This window comes from Anabrus simplex, chromosome 3 (assembly GCF_040414725.1).
Source record: "Anabrus simplex isolate iqAnaSimp1 chromosome 3, ASM4041472v1, whole genome shotgun sequence".
In the NCBI taxonomy this organism is placed as follows: Eukaryota; Metazoa; Arthropoda; class Insecta; order Orthoptera; family Tettigoniidae; genus Anabrus; species Anabrus simplex.
Genome location: NC_090267.1, coordinates 76,513,639 through 76,536,173, shown reverse-complemented (window position 1 = coordinate 76,536,173; position 22,535 = coordinate 76,513,639). Strand labels below are relative to the sequence as shown.

The 22,535-nt window shown below is 39.9% G+C and overlaps 1 protein-coding gene across 1 annotated transcript in view; it reads left to right on the top strand.

The window, feature by feature from the left end:
* Trap1 (TNF receptor associated protein 1) overlaps positions 1–22,535 on the top strand; it is a 550,461-nt gene that overhangs the window by 442,879 nt on the left and 85,047 nt on the right. Inside the window, exons 9-10 of the mRNA XM_067144122.2 lie at positions 13,641–13,803; positions 20,589–20,702. Coding sequence (XP_067000223.1) covers positions 13,641–13,803; positions 20,589–20,702 — 277 coding nt within the window. The remainder of the gene's footprint in view (positions 1–13,640; positions 13,804–20,588; positions 20,703–22,535) is intronic.

Here is a 22,535-nt window from a genome sequence, read left to right as displayed (position 1 = left end):
TGAGTGTGAAATTTTCGACCAGTTTTACCGAAACCTGTCTCCTCAATACAAATTATTCTTTAAGAGATCCGAGGTTCAGACCGTCGATGATGTTATTAACTTGGGTCGCGAGTTTGAATCAATCGTATGTCAAAATAAACAGTATCGTCCCCCTCCGACTCCGTCTGAATGCTCTTTCCCCGACGTCGCCTGCCACACGTCCTTCAAGTCTGTATCCTTTGATGCGCCCCCTTCGGCGTCGCGCCCCTCGAGTAGTCCCGAGCGAAGGACCAGCGTTGTGTCTCCGGCCCGACGCTATATTAACGCCATCCAACCCTCCGAGTCGCCTGTTGAACGTGGGTCCGCTACAAGAAAGTGCTGGAATTGCGGTAAGGCGGGACACATTTCTAATAATTGTCGGTCAAAATCGCGACTGAAGTGTTTTAAATGTGGTCTCGTTGGTGTCACTGCGCGTGTATGTCCTAGATGTAGTTCCGGGCAGGGAAACTGAACGCGCGCCAGCGAAATGGCCCTTCGTTGGCGCAAAATGTCGGTGTTAACAAAAGGATCTGGGGCCTTCCTTCGTCGACACCCTGGGCCAAAGTTTGTATAGGGCCCCGCACGCTATACGCCCTGCTGGATACCGGTTCCAGCGTTTCCTTCTTGAATCTGAGCATTGCGTCTTCCGTACATTTAGAGTATCTCTCGGACAGCGGGAAGATAGATAAGTTTATGTCTGCTGAAGGCCGTCAAGTGTGTCCGGTGGGCCGCGTCGTATGCCACATCAAAATTCATAATCTTTCGTGGAATTGGAAATTTTATGTTGTTGCAGATCTGTCTGTCCCGATCATTTTAGGGACTGACTTTATGCAAGCGACGGGTCTATCCATTGATTTCATTACTCGAAGTTTCGCCTTCCGCTTCCGGTCTGACGTAAATTATCCTTTCGAAACCCCCTTTCTGCGTAATATTGTGTGCCCTCTTTCTACTTTTGTGACTCCAAGTGCGTCGTGTGACCTAACCGACGGACAGAATTTGATGCTAAACAGTTTAATAGAGGAATTTTCTGATGTTTTGACGCCTGAGTTAGGTTGTGCGAAAAACTTTTCTTATTCAATTGAGCTCAAAGATAAAACTCCTGTTAGGTCCCCTCCTTTCGGATGTTCGCCTCCGAAGTTGTCCGCCATGAGAGAATGTGTAGATGAACTTTTAGAAAAGAAGGTCATCAGTCCATCCAAGTCACCTTATGGTAGCCCCGCCTTCCTAATCCCTAAAAAGGACGGGAATTTTCGTTTCATTGTGGATTACCGCAAGGTAAATAGGAACATTGTATTTGACAGCTTCCCATTGCCCACCATCGAAAGCGCCTTTCAGCATTTTCATGGTGCTAGGTTTTTCACTGTCTTCGACTTTAACTCGGCGTATTACCAGATTCCTTTGGACCCAAAAAGTCGCCCTTGTACAGCCTTTGTCACCCCTTTTGGCCTTTTTCATTTCAATAAAGTACCCATGGGCATCTCGATAGGGGGACAAGCGCTTAGCCGGGTCATGGATTCGATCTTTGGCGATCTAAAGTTCTCCTATGTATTTAATTTTCTGGATGATCTCCTCATATACTCTGCAAGCTTTGACGAACACCTGGCTCACCTACGTGAGGTACTTAGTCGTCTGCGCAAACACGGGTTCACTATCAACCCCAAAAAAGTCTCTCTCTGTTCCAAACGATTGAATTTCTTGGGGCATGTCATCTCGGATTCCGGTATAGCTGTAAACCCTGAGAGGGTTAAATGTATTAAAGAGTTTCCTCAGCCCAAGAACGTCCGGGGCGTAAGAAGGTTCTTGGGTATGGTGGGTTTTTACAGTCGGTTCATCGAGAATTTTTCTCAAATTTCGGCCCCTTTGAATCTTCTAAAAAGGAAGAATTGTCGTTTCGTCTGGGGTGAAGCCAGATCCTTGCCTTCGATCAGCTGAAAGATGCCCTTTGTCGAGCCCCTGTTCTCCACAGCCCCGATTTCTCCCGCGATTTCGTGCTCCAATGCGATTCCAGTGAAATTGCGATTTCCGCCGTGCTAAACCAAGCCGATGAGGACGGAAAACTGTCCCGATCGCTTATTTTAGCAAGCTACTACACGGGGCCGAGTTACGTTACTCAATTTACGAAAAGGAATGTTTGGCCGTTGTGTTGGGTGTAGAAAAATTTAGAACTTACCTCGAACACCGTCACTTCTTTGTCCACACTGATAATCAGGCCCTGTCGTGGATGAGTGCCAACGTCAAACGACTTGGAAGAACAGCCAGGTGGATTCTTCGACTGTCTGCGTATAAGTTCACCATTGTACATGTTCGCGGAAAGGAAAATGTCGTGGCTGACTGTCTGTCACGTATGTTTGACGGAATAAACATGAGTGAAGCCGATGACGCGGAGAAATACCATAAATCTGATGGTGCTGGATGTGTTAATATTATGCAGAAATATCCTTGGTCATTTTCTGATATTTCAGAGCACCAAAATACTGATGACGAGTGTCAAAAACTGATGAAAGGTGTCACCGATGGGTCACTTCATGATAAATCATTTTGTATTAAGCGTGGATTGTTAGTTCGTCGTTGTGGTAATAAGGGAAAGGACAAGATTTACATTCCTGATAGTATAAGGCGCATGGTATTACATTATTACCATGACTCTTATTTAGGGGCGCATTTGGGTCAGTACAAGACATTACATCGCGTTTCTCGCGATTTCTACTGGCCAAATATGAAAAAAGAAGTGCTTGATTACGTGAAAAGCTGTGACGTGTGTCAACGGTCTAAACCTGCCAAATCATCTCAAGTTGGGTTGCATTCCGCTGATGTGGCAACGTACCCCGGAGAAAGGTTATTCGTAGATTATTTTGGCCCTCTCGTCAAGTCCCGTAAAGGCAACGTTGGCATCCTATCTGTCATTGATGGTTTCTCAAAATTCGTCTGGTTGTTCCCAGTGCGCAAAATCAATTCTAATAACGCCGTTCACATCTTGTCTCGTCACGTCTTTGCAATTTATGGCCCCCCCCAAAAAGTTGGTAACTGACAATGCATCCACTTTCAGCGGTAGTAATTTTCGTCAATTGTGTTTTGAGTGGGGAGTGAACCAGATATTTCTCAGCCCTCACTACCCTAAACCGTCTCATATTGAGAGGTTTCATCGTAATCTTAAGGCCTGCCTAACCGCGTTCCACAGCGCTGACCAGCGCAGTTGGGACGAAAACTTAAATTTCTTTGTTCTAGCTTTCAACAGTGCTCTACATGAATCGCATCGGCACACACCGGCGGAGTTGTTCTTGGGCAGGAATGTTACTGACCCATTACAATTAAAATGGAATTTTGGATATTTGTCCGAACCGTTAAGGACCAAGAGCGTCGAAGAAAAATGGAAGGAAGCAGTCGAGCAACTGATCAAAGCCAGAGATCGTGTAGCCAAAAGGTTCAACAAGGGAAGGAGAGAAGTCACCCTAAAGGTTGGAGACTTAGTAATGATTAAAAGGTTCCCGACAAGCTCGGCAGCAGACCAAATTGGAGCGAAACTCTGCCTAAAATGGTCTGGTCCCAACCGTATTGTGAAATTCTTGGGACCTGTTACCGTGTTGTTGGAGGATGAAATAAATAAGAGGGTATCCAGAGCTCACGTGAGTCTGTTGAAGCCCTACCATTCACGGGCCAAAAATAATTGATCTAGTAGCTATTAGTACCTGGTGGTAACATGGTTTGATCAGTTTATCACTCTTAGACTCGTTGTTCTAAAGTCTTTTTCTTTTCAGGGAAAAATGAAAAAAGGAAAGGGAAAGAAAAGAAGAGTCAAAGGATATTTCAGTATCGAATGACAAGGATAATATAAAATAAACAACGGACCTATTGATAGGACACAAAAATTGTATGACTGCTTTTATCCTCTACCTGCCTGCAACCGATTCGTGAAAGTGTCATATTAATGATAGGAAAAAGACTGATTAAATTCAGCGCCTTTCCTTCTTTTAATGTACTGAACTTTAAAGCAATGTGTAATCCTCCAATCTATGCTCCCTTGTGACTGTTGGTGATTTTCAGTGTTATTTGTTGTTACTCTAATTAATTAGGTTAGTAATTAGGTTAGTTAATTTTAGTTATATAGTGCGCACTATATATATATATGTAATTTCTTCATGTATGTATTCTTATTATAAGCTTTACGCCTCACTTTAAAATGTGTCCCTTTGACCCTTCGTCAAGATCGGACACATTTTAAAGACGCATGGGTGTGATGATGAAACATGCTGCTCCAGCATGGTTTCCATAATTTATTACCAATGTTTCACTGAATTGGTTTCGACCTGTTACTATATGTGTTTCCGGTTTTAATCGATAGAGGACAGCCCCCTCTGTCGAGAACATTAATGATCTTTTCTCGACTAAGTCTTTAACTATCTTCTCCTTGGTTTATATTCTGTTCTGAGGATGGTGGCTTATAATAATATGGGACCCTCACACACAGGAGCTATGTTAGTGCTTTTCAAATGGATGTATCGTAAGTTTAAAACCGTGCTGATCGCTGCACGATTAACGTGTTCTGATGCTTGTTATTGTGGGTGATGTACCATTTAGTATTTGTATTTCTCCCTTTTTTGGCCGACCGTAACCCGTCTTGATACTCGAAGAGAGGAAGGCGTGTGTGAGAGTGTGTTGTTGATATAATAGTGGTGCATTCATAATCTGAGTCTCTGTGCATTATAATGAATTTCTCAATGAGACGTCTTTGCTCTCGTTTGGAATTATGATCTGTGTGTCGGCCGTCGAATTATTATGGCCGTACACAGCGATGTTTGTGGCAGATCTACGCGTGGCCTTGAAGCCACGACATGTGCTGTTGTCATTCTACTACTATTGACGTTTGGCCTCATTGATGTTAGGTAATATTGCACTCTACGAGTTGACTGGATTGATCTATTCGCACCATTTGTCACTGTTATCTGCCCTCGAGGCGATTGGTTCGTATGGCTGAATGAATGAATTAATGAATGAGTCGAGTATTTAGATGAGGAAGTGTCGGCCTATCTAATTTATGTTTAACTTTTCGTTATTTGCCCCTTTTATCTCGGGTTCTATTTTTCTCCTTATTTGGTGCGCGCCCTGATCTTTTTCGACCTGGGCGTCGCCATGTTGATTTATTTTGTTCCTTGGCCGCACGATGGCCCGTGTTTATCTGATTGATTCATCCTATGTATCTTTTTCTCTTTGCCCGCTGGGGTTATTCTTTTCTGGTCTACCCTTTTTTGGGTGTGTGCGCTCCTTGGTGTGTGGGGGATCCTAATGAAAGGAGATCATAGTATTGTTTAAAAAAAAAAAAAGAGAGAACGGATAAGAAGTAGGGGGTGGAATGAATAAGGTACTCCCGATTTGTAATCATGTGTTGACCCTCATTAGTTAGTCTTCTCGCAATTGTTATATGCGAAATCTTCGTGAGTAAAAATGCTAAGATCCCTTGCGTAATTCTGCAACTGTGCATGTACGTATTGATGAGATATGGATATCACGATTAATTGTCATTGGTGCTAACCCATATACGTATGTATTACCCTATTATATCTTATGTTTTCCTTTTCAATTAATTCTTTAATTAACGTTGTTTTTCAATAAACATTCATTTATCACTTATTCGGGTTTCGACTCTTAGTAGTGTTAGTTTATGCTAAAACTAATTAGGTGAATAACATTTCCAGTTCAGGGCAAATTTATACGCCCTTCTTGATCGTGATTCACGTGCAGTTTCCTCTTTTATCCTCCTTTTTTTTTGTCTACGTATTTATTTTTACTTGAGGGAGGGTGTGGCTCAAGCTGACGCCACAGTTGCGTGATAAGGGGAAAGGGCCTTGAATTCCTGAACTTCACAGGATGTTGCACCTTCGAGGCAAGCCATTAGCCTTAGGAATGTTCACTTTTGCTTGCTAGTTAGCAGCGAGATTGCTGAATAACACAGTGAGTCTATTTGTGCTTGTATTTTGCATTCCACTCAGAAGTTAGAAATTTATTTTGTGAGGAGTGGTCCCGTGAAATGTAGTGAATATTTGTCGCATGATACGGTAGCCTATATCTGGATTAGGACCATAATCGTGTGAGATTGACTAGAGTGGTGCATTATTTAGTTATTTTTCTGGGTTGAACCGTGTTGTTGTTTTCTGTGCATTCCGTACAGTTTGCCAATGTTTCAAATACATTGCGGTATTCTTTGTCAAGGCAACTGAAATAGCCCTACTCGATCCGAGGTACAGTAATCAGTTTCCCAGGCAGCAATCACACTACGAGAGTGGTTTCTGACCTTGGCCTTATATATCCTACCCTTTCTGGCTTACGTAAGGCCCCTGGCTGTCTCGTGAGAATTCTGGAAAGTATGTGTCACAGCCAGGTAGTGGGACTTGCCTGCGCTGTTATGTAATTAGAGGTTTGTCCTGCGTGTTTATGTTGAGGTTTGTCTTAATCTGTGTATAATAGGCATCCAAGAATTGCTGATTTTATATCGTTCTTCTAAATTCATATTGTTTGGGAGTTCTTGATTTTGATAGCCTCACAGATTTTCCTTTCCAGATTCAAAGAATCAAGAATCTTTATTTGCCATTGACCATATACAATGAAATAGGCTTCGTCAACTGATAATAATTTAGTACTTAATATTACTAAGGCTAAATGAATATACACCTTTTATTAAAACTTAATACTAACTATGCATTTCTAAGAATTCAGAGGTATTATAAAATGGATTTTCTATTAACCAATCATACATTTTTCTTTTAAAATTACTTAAAGGAGTGGACCATGCAGAATGTGGTAATTTATTAAATAATCTTAAACAACTGATTTTATGTGAATGAGCCTGTGAATTGGGATGTCAATGTCTGCTTTGTCCCGCGTATCATGAAGGTGAATGTTTTCCCTAGTACTGAATTCATTTATGTTGTTTTTAACATATGTCAAAGATATATAAATATACAAATTTATAATTGTCAGTATTTTAAGCTTAGAGGTCGACAATAGTCAATTGCACCAGCCCTACACATTGTTTGGACAACCTTTTTCTGTATTAGAAGAATATTATATACATAAGAAGAATGCCCCCATAATAACAGTCCATAAGTAATGTGTGACTGAAAGAGACCAAAATATGCCATTCTTAGGTAGTCACTGCTAACTAAATCCCTCAATTTCCATATCAAATAGGCCACTCGTGATATTTTTTTACAAAGATGATCACTGTGTGTTTTCCAGTTCAATTTGGCGTTAATATGAAATCCCAAAAGTTTGACTGACTGATTTTAAATATCTTTGGATAATCCTAGTGTGAGAAATTGAGTTTTATCCTGATGGCACAACAGCCTATTGGATGAAAACCATTGCATTGCAGTTGCAAGAGCTTGCTGTGACATCTGCTGCAAACCTGAGATGCTCTGGTGTTTTGTAATTAAGGTATAGCTGCTAGGATCTTGGTCTTGTCAAATGATATTCCGTGTCTTGTTTCGTAGGAATGCTTGGCTGCAGCTGAAATATCTGTGTTTTGGTTCTTGGTGTGACGGATGTGTTCTTTTTGGTGGGTAGAGATCAGACGTTTTGTTTCACCAACAGCACGTTCCGCAGCTATATTCAGTGTGGTATACTCCAGGAGCCTGTAGTTCTATTGTGTCTTTTTCTGGTGGTAGATAACGGGCTAGCTTCCGGTGTGATGTATAGATGGGTTTTATGTCATATTTATTCAGTGTCTTGCCGTTCCTGTCTGTAGTGTTTCTAATGTACGGAAGTATCGCTGTTTTTGGGCGGGCAAGTTCTTCTTTCCTATTTATTGTTTTCTTGAAGAAAACAATGAAAAGGCCTTCATAGAAGAAAACAACAGGAAAGAAGAACTGACCTACCCGAAAACAGCGATACTTCTGTACATTAGAAACACTACAGGCAGGATCGGCAAGACACTGGATAAATATATGACATAAAAACCATCTATAAACCACACTGGAAGCTAGCCCATTATCTACCACCAGTAAAAGACACAATGGAACTACAGGCTCCTACAGTGTACAACATTGAATGTAGCTACAGAACGTGCTATGTCAGTGAAACAAAACATCTGATCTCTACCCGCCTAAAAGAACACATCCGTCGCACCAAGAACCAAAACACAGATATTTCAGCAGTAGCTAAGCATTCGTATGAAACAAGACACGGAATATCATTTGACAAGACCAAGATCCCAGCAGATGTCCCTTGGAATATGGAAAGGAAAATCTGTGAGGCTATCAAAATCAAGAACTCCCGAACAGTATGAATTTAGAAGAACGATATAAAATCAGCAATTCTTGGATGCCTATCATACATAGATTAAGACATACAGACCTCAACATAAACACGCAGGACGAACCTCTAGCTACATAACAGCGCAGGCAAGTCCCACTGCCTGGCTGTGACACATACTTTCCAGAATTCTCACAAGACAGGCAGGGGGCTTACGTAAGCCAGAAAGGGTAGGATATATAAGGCCAAGGTCAGGAACCACTCTCGTAGTGTGACAGCTGCCTGGAAGACTGATTACCTCGGACCGAGTAGGGGTATTTCAGTCTCCTTGACAAAGAATACTGCAATGTATTTGAAATGTTGGCAAACTGTATGGAATGTACAGAAAACAACAACACGGTTCAACCCGGAAAAAGAACTAAATAATTCTACACACCATGGAAGCTTCACTTCTAAGGTAGCATGGTGCATATTTGTCTTGTGATAGCCTAATTATAGATACGGAAAAAGTCATGAAATTCCTTACTAATGAAGACAAAATTAAAATCTGTCAGAAAGTGCACAGAGGTCGTGAATTTTTAACTCGCACCTTCGAGTTTCGACTCAATCATTCAAGTTAGTTGAAATTTATTCAAAATGGCGACCAAAGTCATTCCTCCCGGTCGCACATGGTCGAGTGAAACCTCCAATTTATAGCCTAAGAGTGTGACCAGGAAATAATGTTTAACAACCCACTGCTCTTAAATAAAAGGCTTTTACTAACATTTGTTTTGGAAAGAGTGTGATCTGCAATGATACTTTGTTATCAGTATATGATATCAATACATCTATCAAGAAAAATTATAGAGAAACTCTGGAATCTGAAGCAAGAAGTAGGATGAATTAAGTAAAAGCAGAATAATAAATAATATTAACAATACCAGTATTACCCGACCAAGGTGAGTGAAGTCCTGTACAGCACAGCTCCACTAGTAACGAGCATGATATCATTGCAATGCAGTCAGCCAAGGAGAGCAACTGGAGCACTAACCAAGATCAACTATAATATTCAGATCTTAAGACAGGTTTTGATTAGCGGCAATATGGCCGCGAAAGCGGGCCATGCCTAGGTAGTATGTGATCCAGTTAGGAGTGTAAAGTAATAATTGTGAAATAATTATTTCAAGTCTGCTTATGGTCGTACTTCGTGATTGTCAATTGTGATAACAACGTATTTGAGGTATTTCAATCACTAGGTGCTTTTACATGGAAGCTCCAAATACCTGAAGGTTAATTATTTCATGTTTGTTTGTTTCTTTTTTTATCTTATGTGGTAGTGGTGTTGATGTAGAAAGCAGTTAGCATGGATCGATCACGTTATGTACCTCTCTGTTAGTCAAAAATGGGCAATGCCTGCTCTTTCAATTAAACATATACACGGGGGTTTAGCTAAATCGGTCTCAAAGTTCTTAAGCATGTCACAGAACGTCACAATGAAAGTGTTAAGGCAGCATATGATCTAACCAGACCAGCGAACTAACGATCTTTAATTTTGCACCAGTGATTCTATAATGCATATTTTGAACATTTTTAGTCATTCGACAGCCACGCCCCGTTACTTATGTGACCACTCGAAACATGGCGGACGTTCGTTCAATTAACTTCAGCCAGGCAGCGCTTCCGTCTCTCTATGTTATTTTAGTTCGTTGAACCTGACTATACGGTATTTCGGTGTGCTGCGCCAACGTCACAGCACTAGTTCACATTCTTTCCTTGGATCCACTCGCCTTGATTGGGTACTGTATGAGCTAAACGAACATACTGAAATAATTAACAGACATAATACAGTATATAAGAAAAACTTACTATACTATTAAAAAAAAAATGTTCATCGGTGATGTCCACAGTGTTTCCCTGGCTTTCTCAGGTGACATTTAGCTGTGAAGGGAGCTTCTTCTAGATTTCAGTGGTAATTTCAATGCTTTGTAATAGTGCAGAGGATGCTGTTCATTATCTTCAGCTTTCTTTCTTTCAACTTTTCCAGCTAGTAGAGATACTCCCATCATTGCCTTTGAACTCAGCAAGATTTTAAGGGAGGCATGGGATTTCTGGGTATATATTTCAGTGAAGAAAAAAAAAACTTACAGTTTTATGTGACTGTTGCTATTGTGATCATTGACAGGACCTCAAGTATTATGTGGAATCCAAACCATAGTGGAATTATTTACAATTTTAAAATTCCCATTTGTATGCCATCTGATCTGCAACAAACTATTGCTAAAACTAAAGGGCTGAAATTGCGCTCAGTTTCCGCATGGGTAAGGGTAAAATAGGATCAGGATAAGGAAACCGTCAGTGAAAAGTTTCCAAATGAGCAACTTCAGGATATTGGAAAGCAGGAGCGAAATATGTATACATCTAGCAAACAGATGGAGTGGAGCGACTTACCATACAAGACCGTGTGGATAGAGTACACATAAAAGGAAAATGTTGGTCCACAATTTTCAGCTGCAGCCTTCATCAGTGGAGGATATAATGAAGATGGTCATTGTTGGCAATTAGACACTGTGTGAAATGAGGGGAGTTGAGGAACAAATAGACAAGAGAATGGAAAATGGGAACAGTTATCGAATGTTAAGGCCAGGTGCTACCAGTTGATGTCCCACTTCGGACTCTGTAAGTGCGAGAGGGTGGGAAGTAGGGGGGTAAATATTTGAGGACTTTAACTGGGAAACATTCATTAAACATGATTTGTTGGTGCCTGGTGTGAATGGGGACAGGAAGATCTATATTGGAGGTTTTGCAGGTACTGTGGTGGCTGCATATATGTTTAGCTAATGTGTTGCCAGTTAAGTCAGTGTAGAAAGCTGGGCAGAGTCTGCACTGAAGCTGGTAGATGACGTTGGATGACGTTGGTGATGCTACTGGTAAAAGTGGTCCCCAATGTATGTTGTACAGTGGCAGTGCTCCCAGGGGAAAGAGCCAGAAGGGGGTAGAGGTTAGTATGGTTCAGAATGAGTGAGAATGTTTTTGATTAGGTGAGCAGCTGAAAATGAGTGTGGGATTTCTATTGATGTCACTTCGCTTCACACCAACATCCCTCACACAGACGGACTTACAGCCATCGAGTCCTTCTTGAACATACGGCAACCTTGTGCCGTGTGCCCTGCCTCACACTTCCTTCCTCATCTACCTCACACTGTACATCCTAACCCCCTATTTTTTCTGTTTCAAGGGGTAATTGTTCCACCAGATTCGTGACACCACTGAGGGCACCAACCTCTTCATGGGAAAACTCGAGAAATATTTCCTTGCAACTCAACCTCTTCAGCCCCTAGTCTGGTGGAGGTTCATTGATTATATCTTTCTCCTGTGACACCATTAAGCAAGCCTACTTGAGCCATTCCTACACCACCTCAACTCGAATTAAAGTATCCATTTAACTTGGCAGATCTCCCCCACATCTCTCACTTTCCTTGACGTTGATCACTACCTGCAGGATGGCAAGATTGACACCTCCATACATATCAAACCCAACAACAATCAGCAGCATCTCCATTATAACAGTTTTTACCCATATCACACCGAACGATCTTTACAATTCAACCTCGCCATCTGGGCGAGCAGATTTGTTCGACCTCTAAAGCCTGTGCCTCCTACAACAACCACCTTAGAAAGGCATTACCTGCTATGGGTTACCCTACCCAATTGGTTGATCTCCCGGACCATGAACTCTCTTCCTAGACTCCTTAAGTAACCTAACCCCATACCTGTCATTACCACATATCATCCTGTTCTGCACAAAATAAATCACATTTTAAAACAAGCATGCAGTCTTATCTCATCCTCACCCATCACCTGGGATCTTCATCCAAGAAGCCCCACAGTCATTTTCAAGTGCCCACCTAACCTCAAAAACATTCAATATGGAACTTTTGAAATTCTTCACAAATACTCTGTCAAAACTAGGTCCACGAATAACAGTTTTAAACAAATGCTCGAATGTTCCATTGGATCCATAATCAGCTCAAGCCTTATTTTCTCACCAAGAGTCATTTCTTCAATGAAGATTTTTACAATAGATTAACCTAAGACAATTTTGAGATTATAAAGCAGATTAAGGTTTTTACATAATCTTCAAGAGAATAGTGTTCTCAAGTGTATTAATGTTCTTTTGCATGTCCAGTGTGTTTTGGATATGTTTCAGTTTTTAAATAAGTTTTAGGATACTATCTGAAGATGGCCCAATAAAGGCTGAAACATGTATTAGTTTAAAACATGACTATTTAAAGTGGGCCTTATTTTCTGTATTGAATAGGTGGACATAATAATAAAATCTTTCTTAAGAATTTTACACAAATATTGTTAATGTCAATACAGAGCCGAAAGTGAAGTTTGAGTTGTAGGGACACCAAGGAGATGATGGTTAAACTCAGTTTCTAATCATTTAATGATAAGAAATCTGGAACTAAACAAGGCTATAGAGCTAGTTACAAATAGAGGATTATGTATGATAACATATGAATGTCGAATTGAATAGTTTTCCAACAACTATCGTGGTGCAGTCCATTGACCTAAGACTGTGGTTATGCTGTGCTCTGTGGTATGCGAAAGTAGTTTCTTGTGCTGCCAACTGCCTGTCCATTTCAGTCACCATTTTTAAGGTTAGATAGTCACTCATAGTTTTATTTACACTTTTCGTTTGAACACTCATGTGATGTTTCTTTATTTTAACGATTAACAATGTCAGACCGTTCACCATGCCAATATCAATTTTTGATTTGCACAATGTACTTTCTACAGTTTCTCCACTACCATTGATAAAGGGAAACTCACTCTTTATGTTGCTCTTAAAAGGTGTCCTTCACTTCGGCATGCTTAAACAGTGATTTCATACATCTAAAATTTAAACTCAACAGCAACCATAGAAACCAAACTAGTCAAAATACAACTGAAAATGCTACCAATAAAACAAAATATTGAAAGTAAAAGGTAAAGAGTATTGAGCAAGTTGTACAAGTGGGATTTCTAAGCGTATATACTAGCACAGTAAACAATGAAACAAAACAATTTATCATAAATACATTGTCCAAGTGGAATCACAAAAGAGCAGGACATTTGAACGTTCCCAATAAAATTTTCAGGACAGCAGGACATTTTGCCCAAAAATGGGACTGTCCTAAGAAAAGGAGGGTGAATGGATACCCTAGTCTATAATGAAGATGGATGGATGGATGTGTGCGTGTGTGTGTGTGCGCGCGCGCGCGTGCGTGCGTGTGCGTGCAAAATGAATAAATAGGGAAAAATCACTTAAAGATTTGAACTACTATGGTGAAATTTTCTTTAAAAATTATTTGATGTTATGTCTGTGTTGTAATTTTTTATAATGTTCTTTTTAGCCTCTGTGGCTGATGGACCCGAAGGATGTAACTCCGCAGATGCATGACGAGTTCTACCGTTTTGTTGGGAATTCATACGATCGACCTCGCTTTACGCTGCACTACAAAACAGATGCTCCCCTCACAATTCGTGCTCTACTCTATTTCCCTGAGGGAAAGCCAGGTAATGTTGACAACTAATTTTTGTTGACTGCAGTATGTGCAATTGTGCATGTTCTACTAACATTAACATTTGAGATACAACATAATTATAAAGTACTCATGAAATCTTCATTCAGTTTTTATTATAAAATTTCCATATGGAGAGGTATTCAGGATGCCGTTGTGGAGCAAGAAATGGGTTTTGTTGTAGGTCTACCTGGAGAAATCATTACAAGCATCATTTAATACTTTAGAACTCCACCTCTGAACTTGATAACCACCTTGATTCGGTTAGGAAGTGAGTCCACAAGGTTGTGTAGGTATGTTGCACCCAGGTTAAGCCACTTACTGAGGTTTTGATCGCGCAATTCTACCAAATTGCAGGGATGCTGATATCGGCATTTTATCCGCTGTTCCAACATGTCCTACAGATTTTCAATGGGGTTCAAGTCAGGTGATTTTGCAGGCCAATCGATATGTAATAGGTTGGGGGAGTATTCATAGAACCAGTCACATATGCATTTAGCTCAATGAATTTTGCTGTTGTCATCTTGAAAAATCGGGGTGTCAATAGCATACTCATCATGCAGACTGAAAGGCAACATCTGATCATCCAGAATGTTTATTTAAACATGCTGGTTCTTGTTAGTGGTCACCTCAGGGAATGAGCCCAAGCCATGATACGAAAAACACCCTGAAAACATCACAGATCCCTCTCCGGCTTGAACCTGACCTTGCACACATCTAGCATGAAATGCTTCATTTGGCCTTCAGTGCGCTCGGTGACGTGCATCATTGGAATACAGGCAAAAGCATGATTCGTCAGACCATATTCCGTTCCTCCAGTCAGCTACTGTCCGTGCTCAATGATTTCTAGCCCATTGAAGAGGCACAGTTTTATGTGCCTGTGTGAGCAGTGGCCCCTTGCAAGGTGATAGATTCCAAATGTTCATTGCATGCAGTTCCCGTCGCAATGTTTTCTCACTAACAGGTTGGGATGGATCTTCATTCACTGACTGCAGCAATTCCCGTCGGGTTTGAAAGCGATTTTGATTCACAAGCCATGAAACACGTCTCCGGTCCCTCTCAGTCAGGATCTTTCTCCAGCCACAGTTCTGATGTCATGTTTCATGGCCACATTACACCACTGCTAGTAGACATATTGAACAGTCCGCTGCAAAACACCAACAAATCCAGCAACTTCACGCACCATATGGCCATGGGCACGGCCAAACACAATTGCCCCTTTTTGCCACTCTGTCACATCCTTACATCTACCCATGTTGACGTCCACTGTCCACTTGAAACATCAATGCCTCGCTGAGGGGCCTGTTTCATAAAGCTACAAGTCTACAACTTACAAGTAATTTTTCATACACATTGTTGGAAAAAATTAATTCCTGTTTCATAAAAGCATTTGTAGGTACAAGTGTGTTTATACAAGCTACAAGACTTATCAAGTCAAAATTCATGTTGTGTTTCATAAAGATACTTGTAGAGTACAAGAACTTGTAGAAAATACCATTTTTCTTACAAGTTATTTTAGACATGTAAGGTTAAATACAAGTCTGTGTAATTTGCTGTTAAATACTCAATAATCAGTTAGTTTTCAAGCTTTGTGTTAGTTTGTGTGTGGAAATGGATTTGTTATACAGTAGCAACGATAGTGATGAAGATATAATAGGGAATGCACAAAGACGTAAAAGAACTTTCAGAAGTAGGGTTAACATGGCTTTCACAAGCTTTTATACATACGATGAAAGATTTAGAACGAGTTCAGTAAAACTGGAGTCACTCCTACAAGATGTAGGTAATCAACTTCAACATGCAAGTAACAGAAACTATGCTCTATCCCCAAAATAACAATTACTTACAGCATTACACTGGTTGCATGGTGTATCAAAATCTAGTGTGTGCAGTTGTGAATGCAGTGAATATTTGTCAAGTTTCCCACAGTTGTTGACTGGCCAGAGGAAACTGGCCACATAGTTCGAGAGTTCCGTGCTATTGTTCGTATGCCCCATGTATTTGGATTTTTGATGAAACACTGTTAACCATTGATGCTCTTGTGGTAGGACATGAGAATGATTTTATTGATAGGCATGGGAACCATTCCATAAATTGCATGGTAGTGTGTGGACCAAATTTTACTATGCAAGTGCTAACTGGCCTGGAAGTGTGCATGATGCATGCATACTAAGAAACAGCACTCTTTCTCAACACTTTGATGCCGGTTTGCATCCATTTCCATTCTTCTTGGTGATTCAGGGTACCCATTGAAAGAAAGGCTCGTTACACCTGTCTTGGATAATATAAATAACCCTGCAGTTATGCGTTTTAATAAAGCTCATAAGTCAAAAACACGTATATTTTAAAATGCTATTGGGATCTTAAAAGAGAAATTTCCATGTCTCAATCATCTTACAGTTCATCCTACTTTTGCAGCTAAGATTTTTATTTGTTGTATTACACTTTGTAATATTTCAAGAAAACTTTAAGATCAGAATGTGATAAGCATTGAACCTGTTGAAAATGGAAACGATGAACTAGATTTTGACTACGTACCTCTTCCATCAGCATATAGGCGCCTGCAGCAACTCGTTAATCGTTTTGCTTAGAGATTAAGCTTACCTAAAATATGAAGTGAAATAATGTCATATAAAAGGCAGTTATTTACACAGACAAACTCCTTTAACATTTAACCCGTGAGTGCTACGCCCGCCTATAGGCGGGCTGACACGGCCGGTTCACCACTGCTACACCCATCTGTAGACGGTGCACGAGAATTTTAACTTTTTTGAGTTTCCTGGTTCACTTTCGAGTATGAATTTGATCTCTGACATGTTCTGCCATCTGTTGGGCATTATGTAGAACTAATTGATCAGAGATTATAGCTTTGGGAAGTAATTTACAGAGCTTTTTGTAGACGTCTGTGGAGTTCATCTGTGATGTAAACAAACATGGTGGAACAACAGTCTAGTTGCTCTTGCAGCGATGTTATTTTGGATCACAGAATCTTTCAGTTATTAACCACAGCAGAAAGTGATGATGGAGATGATCATTTTAATGAATTGTTAAGTGATTTTGAAAGTGAGAGTTATAGAGAGAGTGCCAAAAATATTGTGAGAGAGAAACAGAGCCTCCTCCTAAACGAAAGAAGAAAAGCACGGTGAGTACAAAAGCTATTTCATCACTATTTTTGTGGCAGACGGATTACTTTTCTTCAGTAGAGTTTCAAGTAACTGTGACAGGCTCTGAGGGCCAAGTAGTGTTTGATGACAACCCGTAAATCATGGATTTTTTAGAAACTTTTATGCTAGTGGAGTTGGTGCAGATAGTTGAACAAATCGGCATCACAAAAAACCAGAAGAAAACATTTAACTATCACCACATTCCGGGTTTGGAAAGTATATTCTAAGAAGTTACATGTATTAGTTGCCTACAGATTTTAGGAAATAATATTCTTTTGGGCTCTTTATTTTGTATGAAGATAATGCACGCATGGGCACATAAGTGTAATTTTGTTTTCTCTCAAAATAATATTGAACATAAGTGTAGGATTTTCCATTTGCATTTAGATTTATAAACAACCAACATTTATAAACATTTTAAGCTAATCACCCCACTGATAAGTTAAAAATTGAGGCTTCTACAAAAATTTTGACATACGAATGAAAAAACTCAGCACTGAGGTACCAAACAGTCAACTGGTAACTCAGCTCTTAAAAGGGTAATACACAGGGGAAAATAATGAAATTATTCAAAATCATACATTAGCTTCTTCAGCCACATGATTTGTTAAAATATTATATACCCCTCCCCACTGTTTTACATTCTCATCACACTTTGTAAGGTCTTTTGTGTATTGAGACTTGGGTAGGTCCAAGTCTCTCTCATGTTTCAAAGCTTCCAGTTTTGATTTATAGCTTTTTATTTCTAACAGTTCATTCTGAAGGGCTATCTTCTTTCTCCTCTTCTCAATTTCCAGAAAATCTGTGGGGTGAGGTGAACCCTCAGAGGAAGTTCTCTTCTAGAGATAAAGCAATATTATGAATATTCCTCCGCTCTCTAACTTTGTCTTCTTTCGTGAGTGAAGTATAGAAAGCTCCAAACAAAATTTCCTTTGCTTCCCTGATTTTATTCTGGATTAACATTTTGTTTGCAACTTGTTCCTGTTGAAGATTACTCATGTTTGACACCACTTGGCTATCTCACAGAAATCAGCTGACTTGTAAGTCTTGTAGTGAAATGTACCAACCTTACAATTGTAGAAATTTTGTTTATGAAACAAAAATTTCCTACAAGTGTAGGAACATCCACTTGCAACTACAACTTGTACGCTTGTAGACTTGTAGCTTTATGAAACAGGCCCCATCGTTACTGCCATATGCTCACTTAGAGGCAGTGCGTGTGTGGTTGAGCACGGGACTCATTAGCTGCATCATCTGTACAGGCTTAACAATCCATCTGTGCATGTGCACTAGGGTGACTAATTTTTTGTCTGGTGAGCTTAATAATAATAATAATAATAATAATAATCGTCATCTTATGGTCTCAGTTATCAAGTTACAGACCTTCTGAAGTGATGCTCTCTAGGTGGCCTCTGATTGTACAGCTGTCTAACTACGAAAGTGTCCGACTCGTTGGCTGAATGGTCAGTGTACTGGCCTTCGGTTCAGAGGGTCCCGGGTTCGATTCCCGGCCGGGTCAGGGATTTTAACCTTCATTGGTTAATTCCAGTGGCCCGGGGGCTGGGTGTTTGTGCTGTCCCCAACATCCCTGCAACTCACACACCACACATAACACTATCCTTCACCACAATAACACGCAGTTACCTACACATGGCAGATGCCGCCCACCCTCATCGGAGGGTCTGCCTTACGAGGGCTGCACTCAGCTAGAAATAGCCACACGAATTTATTATTATTCTACGAAAGTGGAATTCTTCTGGATGGTCATGTGACACTGAGTATGCCACCAAAAATCGTTAACATGCCAACAATGACGTGGAGTGCCAAGAATTTTGACCGCCTTTCAAAAATCTACTACTGTAGCTGGGATCGAACCCATAAACTTGGGATAATAAACTGGACGCTGTACTACTGATTGACTGAGGCAGCTGTAACTTAAGGTGTTTTAGTGTTAGAAGCAGTGTTGCAGCTCAGTGTTTACTTGCCATTGTGGTATAATGAAGTGAAAAGAAACTGTACATGTACTGTTGAAAATGAAAAATGAAAACCTACAACGTGTTTCCCAGTCTTTGACCGGGTCAGGGATGAAATGAACGAATCATATATAGGCTAGTAGTACAATGGGGTCGCCACTCCCAAAGTGATTTATTAAGGACTGATAGATGCTATGAAATGAGAATGGAGAGTGTTGCTGGAATGAAAGATGACAGGGAAAACCGGAGTACCGGACATAAACCTGTCCTGCCTCCATTTTGTCCAGCACAAATCTGATATGGAGTGACTGGGATTTGAACCACGGTATCCAGCGGTGAGAGGCTGACGTGCTGCCGTCTGAGCCACAGAGGCTTATGCATGTACAGTACTGTTGTTATTACATTATTGTTTCCTGTAGAGTTCAAGTGTCTTTAGTTGCATACATGTGTGAACATTGGCATTGCAACATATGTGAATCACATCATACACTTTACAGAGTCTAGAAAAAAAAGAATGTGTAATATTCATGGTGGTTGATGTGCAGAAGAATGGAATGAGAACATTTTAGTAGTAGTAATTTTAGTTTTGTTGTGTACTCACAGATTAGTCTTGGATAAAACGGATCCTTGGTTATAGGAGTTAGCCATATTATGAGTGGAGAAGGAACCGTACAAGGAACTTTTAGTGAAATGTTTGAAGTATATTATTTTTTTACTGATTTGTGTTATACTTTGGTACATTTGAGATGTGTGCAAGGATGTTGTCATGACTCCACCCCCCCACCCCCACCCCCCACCCCCACCCCCCACCCCACCTCCGAAAATTTTGTCACGAGCTGCTACTGCCTATAACACTATAATATATGTGTAACAAAATGCACTATTAAACAAAGAATGACATGTTCTGTGTTTGAAAGTACATCACAGATTCTATCAAATCCCATTTTTTAAATATTTACGAAAATAAAAATTTATGATAATTGTCAAGAAGTGTAGAAACATTTTTGTGTAAATTCTGCTTTTACCCTTAAATACTGGAAAGTTAGAACTTACCGTAATGAAGTGCTCCAGTAGTATGTCCTCTCTCCTTGCTAGTCCAACAAAGAGTGCAATGCGGTGTAATGCTCTGTCATTGGCGTGAGGCCACCTGGCTAGTTACATGATACATGTGCTTGTAGATACACCGTTGAACTCATTTCTGAACTGTGGTGTTTAAGAAGGAGTAATTTTATATCTGCTTCTCACAGAACAGCGGTACAGTGATTCAAAGGTCGTGAGTTCAAGCCCTGTTCAAGTTATGGTATCATTTTTATTTTATCATCATTCTTTAGCAATGTAAATATTTGTTTAGGTACAATATAGGTTTATACTACTAGTGTTAGTTTTCTTCTTCTTCTTACATTTTTACATTATACTATCATTAACAAAATTAAATGAAAAGGAGCTGACTTAAGGACTCTCTGCTACACCAGGTTGTCAGTGGATGTTATCTCCTTTGTCTTCAGCCTCTTGGAATTTTTTAGCGAGTTATAAAATGCTATGTCTCTCCCTCTGTCATTGTGGTTTTCTGTGTTCCTTCCTTTATATATCAACATTCATGTCTTCTTTTTGTGATGCTAATGGAGGAGTCCTGTTTATTGCAGGTCTATTCGAACTGAGCCGTGAAACGGACGTGGGTGTAGCTCTGTACAGCCGTAAGGTACTCATCAAGAGCAAAGTGGACAACATTCTACCCAAGTGGCTGCGTTTTGTCAAAGGTGAGTAGTTTTTAACACTCTTGTTTGAGAGTGTGCAGGCAATCAGACCAAATATTACAATATTCAACAAGTTTTGGATACTTAGGTTAAAACCTCTTCTGTTGCTATCTCGTTACTCTTAAATATCACTTTTACGTACCAAGGAATGGCATACTCACATTTTATAGGACCTAATTCATAGGTTGGGACCTAAAAATGATCTACTTTGTCGGAACCTAAGAAGACCTAATTCAGTGTATTGATCCTATATAATTCATTTCTTGTAATTTGTCATATAGATCAGTATTTTAAAGTAACTGTAGAATTCATTGAAATAGTATTGTTGTTCATTACATCATAAATAACTTTGACAGCATTCTTTGAAGGGAAAACTCTACAATGTCAGGCGCATGCCATACATGGCACAATCATGTGATCATGACAGGCAAGAAATTATCCAGTGTTCTCTCCACCTAAAGTGTGGAAAGTTTGATTGTAAACACAAAGGAATCATTGCATTCAGGACAAGCCTAAGGAGTTGAGGTACATAAAGGCTAATTTTTCACACCTACTATGTATGATTAAGAAGTTGGAAGGAGCAGCTCTCCCACATGTGGAAGCTCTTCAAGTCATTCATCAAGTGAGGGTCAGAGTGGCTCCTGGATCAGTTGGAGGTGTTGTGGCACTCAGTCTAGATTTCAGGAAGATTGAACAAGTACCGTACACACTGGCTTGGAATCATCCTAAGGAAACTGCTGCTATGAAGTTGGCCCCTCTTACCTCATGTGTTGTGGAGCTCAGTTATTCTGCATGTACCTCAGGAACTTAATTTTCGATGTCTGCAGTCTTGATGACTCTCTTTGTGAAGATTGTGGAAGTGCTTAGTCAATTCACAGAAGCTTGCAGACTGAATGCTGAAAGGCATAACAGTCTAGTATGTATGTATGTATGTATGTATGTATGTATGTATGTATGTATGTATGTATGTATGTATGTATGTATGCATGCATGCATGCAAAACAGAACAAAAAGCCTTCCAATACCTAGGCTTAAAGCTAAAAATAGCTAAGATACACAAAGATGTTGATTTCCTGAAGCAGTGTATTTTATTTGATTTTAACGCCAAACTTTGTAAGAAATAACGAAAAGAAACACCAGATTACACCACAAACTACCAAAAACAAGACGAATAAAATTTGGTTACAATTATTGTATAGTATTGAGTAGGAGGGTTAAAACTTTGTTAATTAAATTATATGAGAAATAAGTTTAAAACATGATAAAAACTATCCAATCATAACAGTTGTTTCACTCGCCAATGTACCTAACAAATAATTATAGTAATAGTATTGATTTTATGTCCCCACTTTTAACGATTTTCGGAGATTCCAAACAAAACATACTGAATATGCATTAATAAAAAATGGAGACAATTAACGTACGACATTAAACATTATGATAATAAAACACATTACCGCCACACCTGTAGATATCCATAAATGCTGCAAACTGCCCTGTTATTTATTTTTATTCTTTCCGGCGTGGAACTTTTGGCGCTATCTGGGCAATGGCATATCTAACCTAAACAATGTGGTTTCTCTTATCTCATTTACAGCTGTTTAGGTAAATCTTAATATGATAAATGTAGACAACAAGCATGACATATAGGCCTACTTAAAAATAAGGGTCTGGCTTTCAACAGTCGCAGTTATCTGCTTCCAGTCACTATGTATTATATTCAGAAGTACAACTCGTAACATACACTAGTTATCTGCTGGTGTTTTGGCACGCATTCTACAGCACGGCTTTATTGGGAAGGAGTGGCTTCTGCTACACATACACCAACTGGGATTA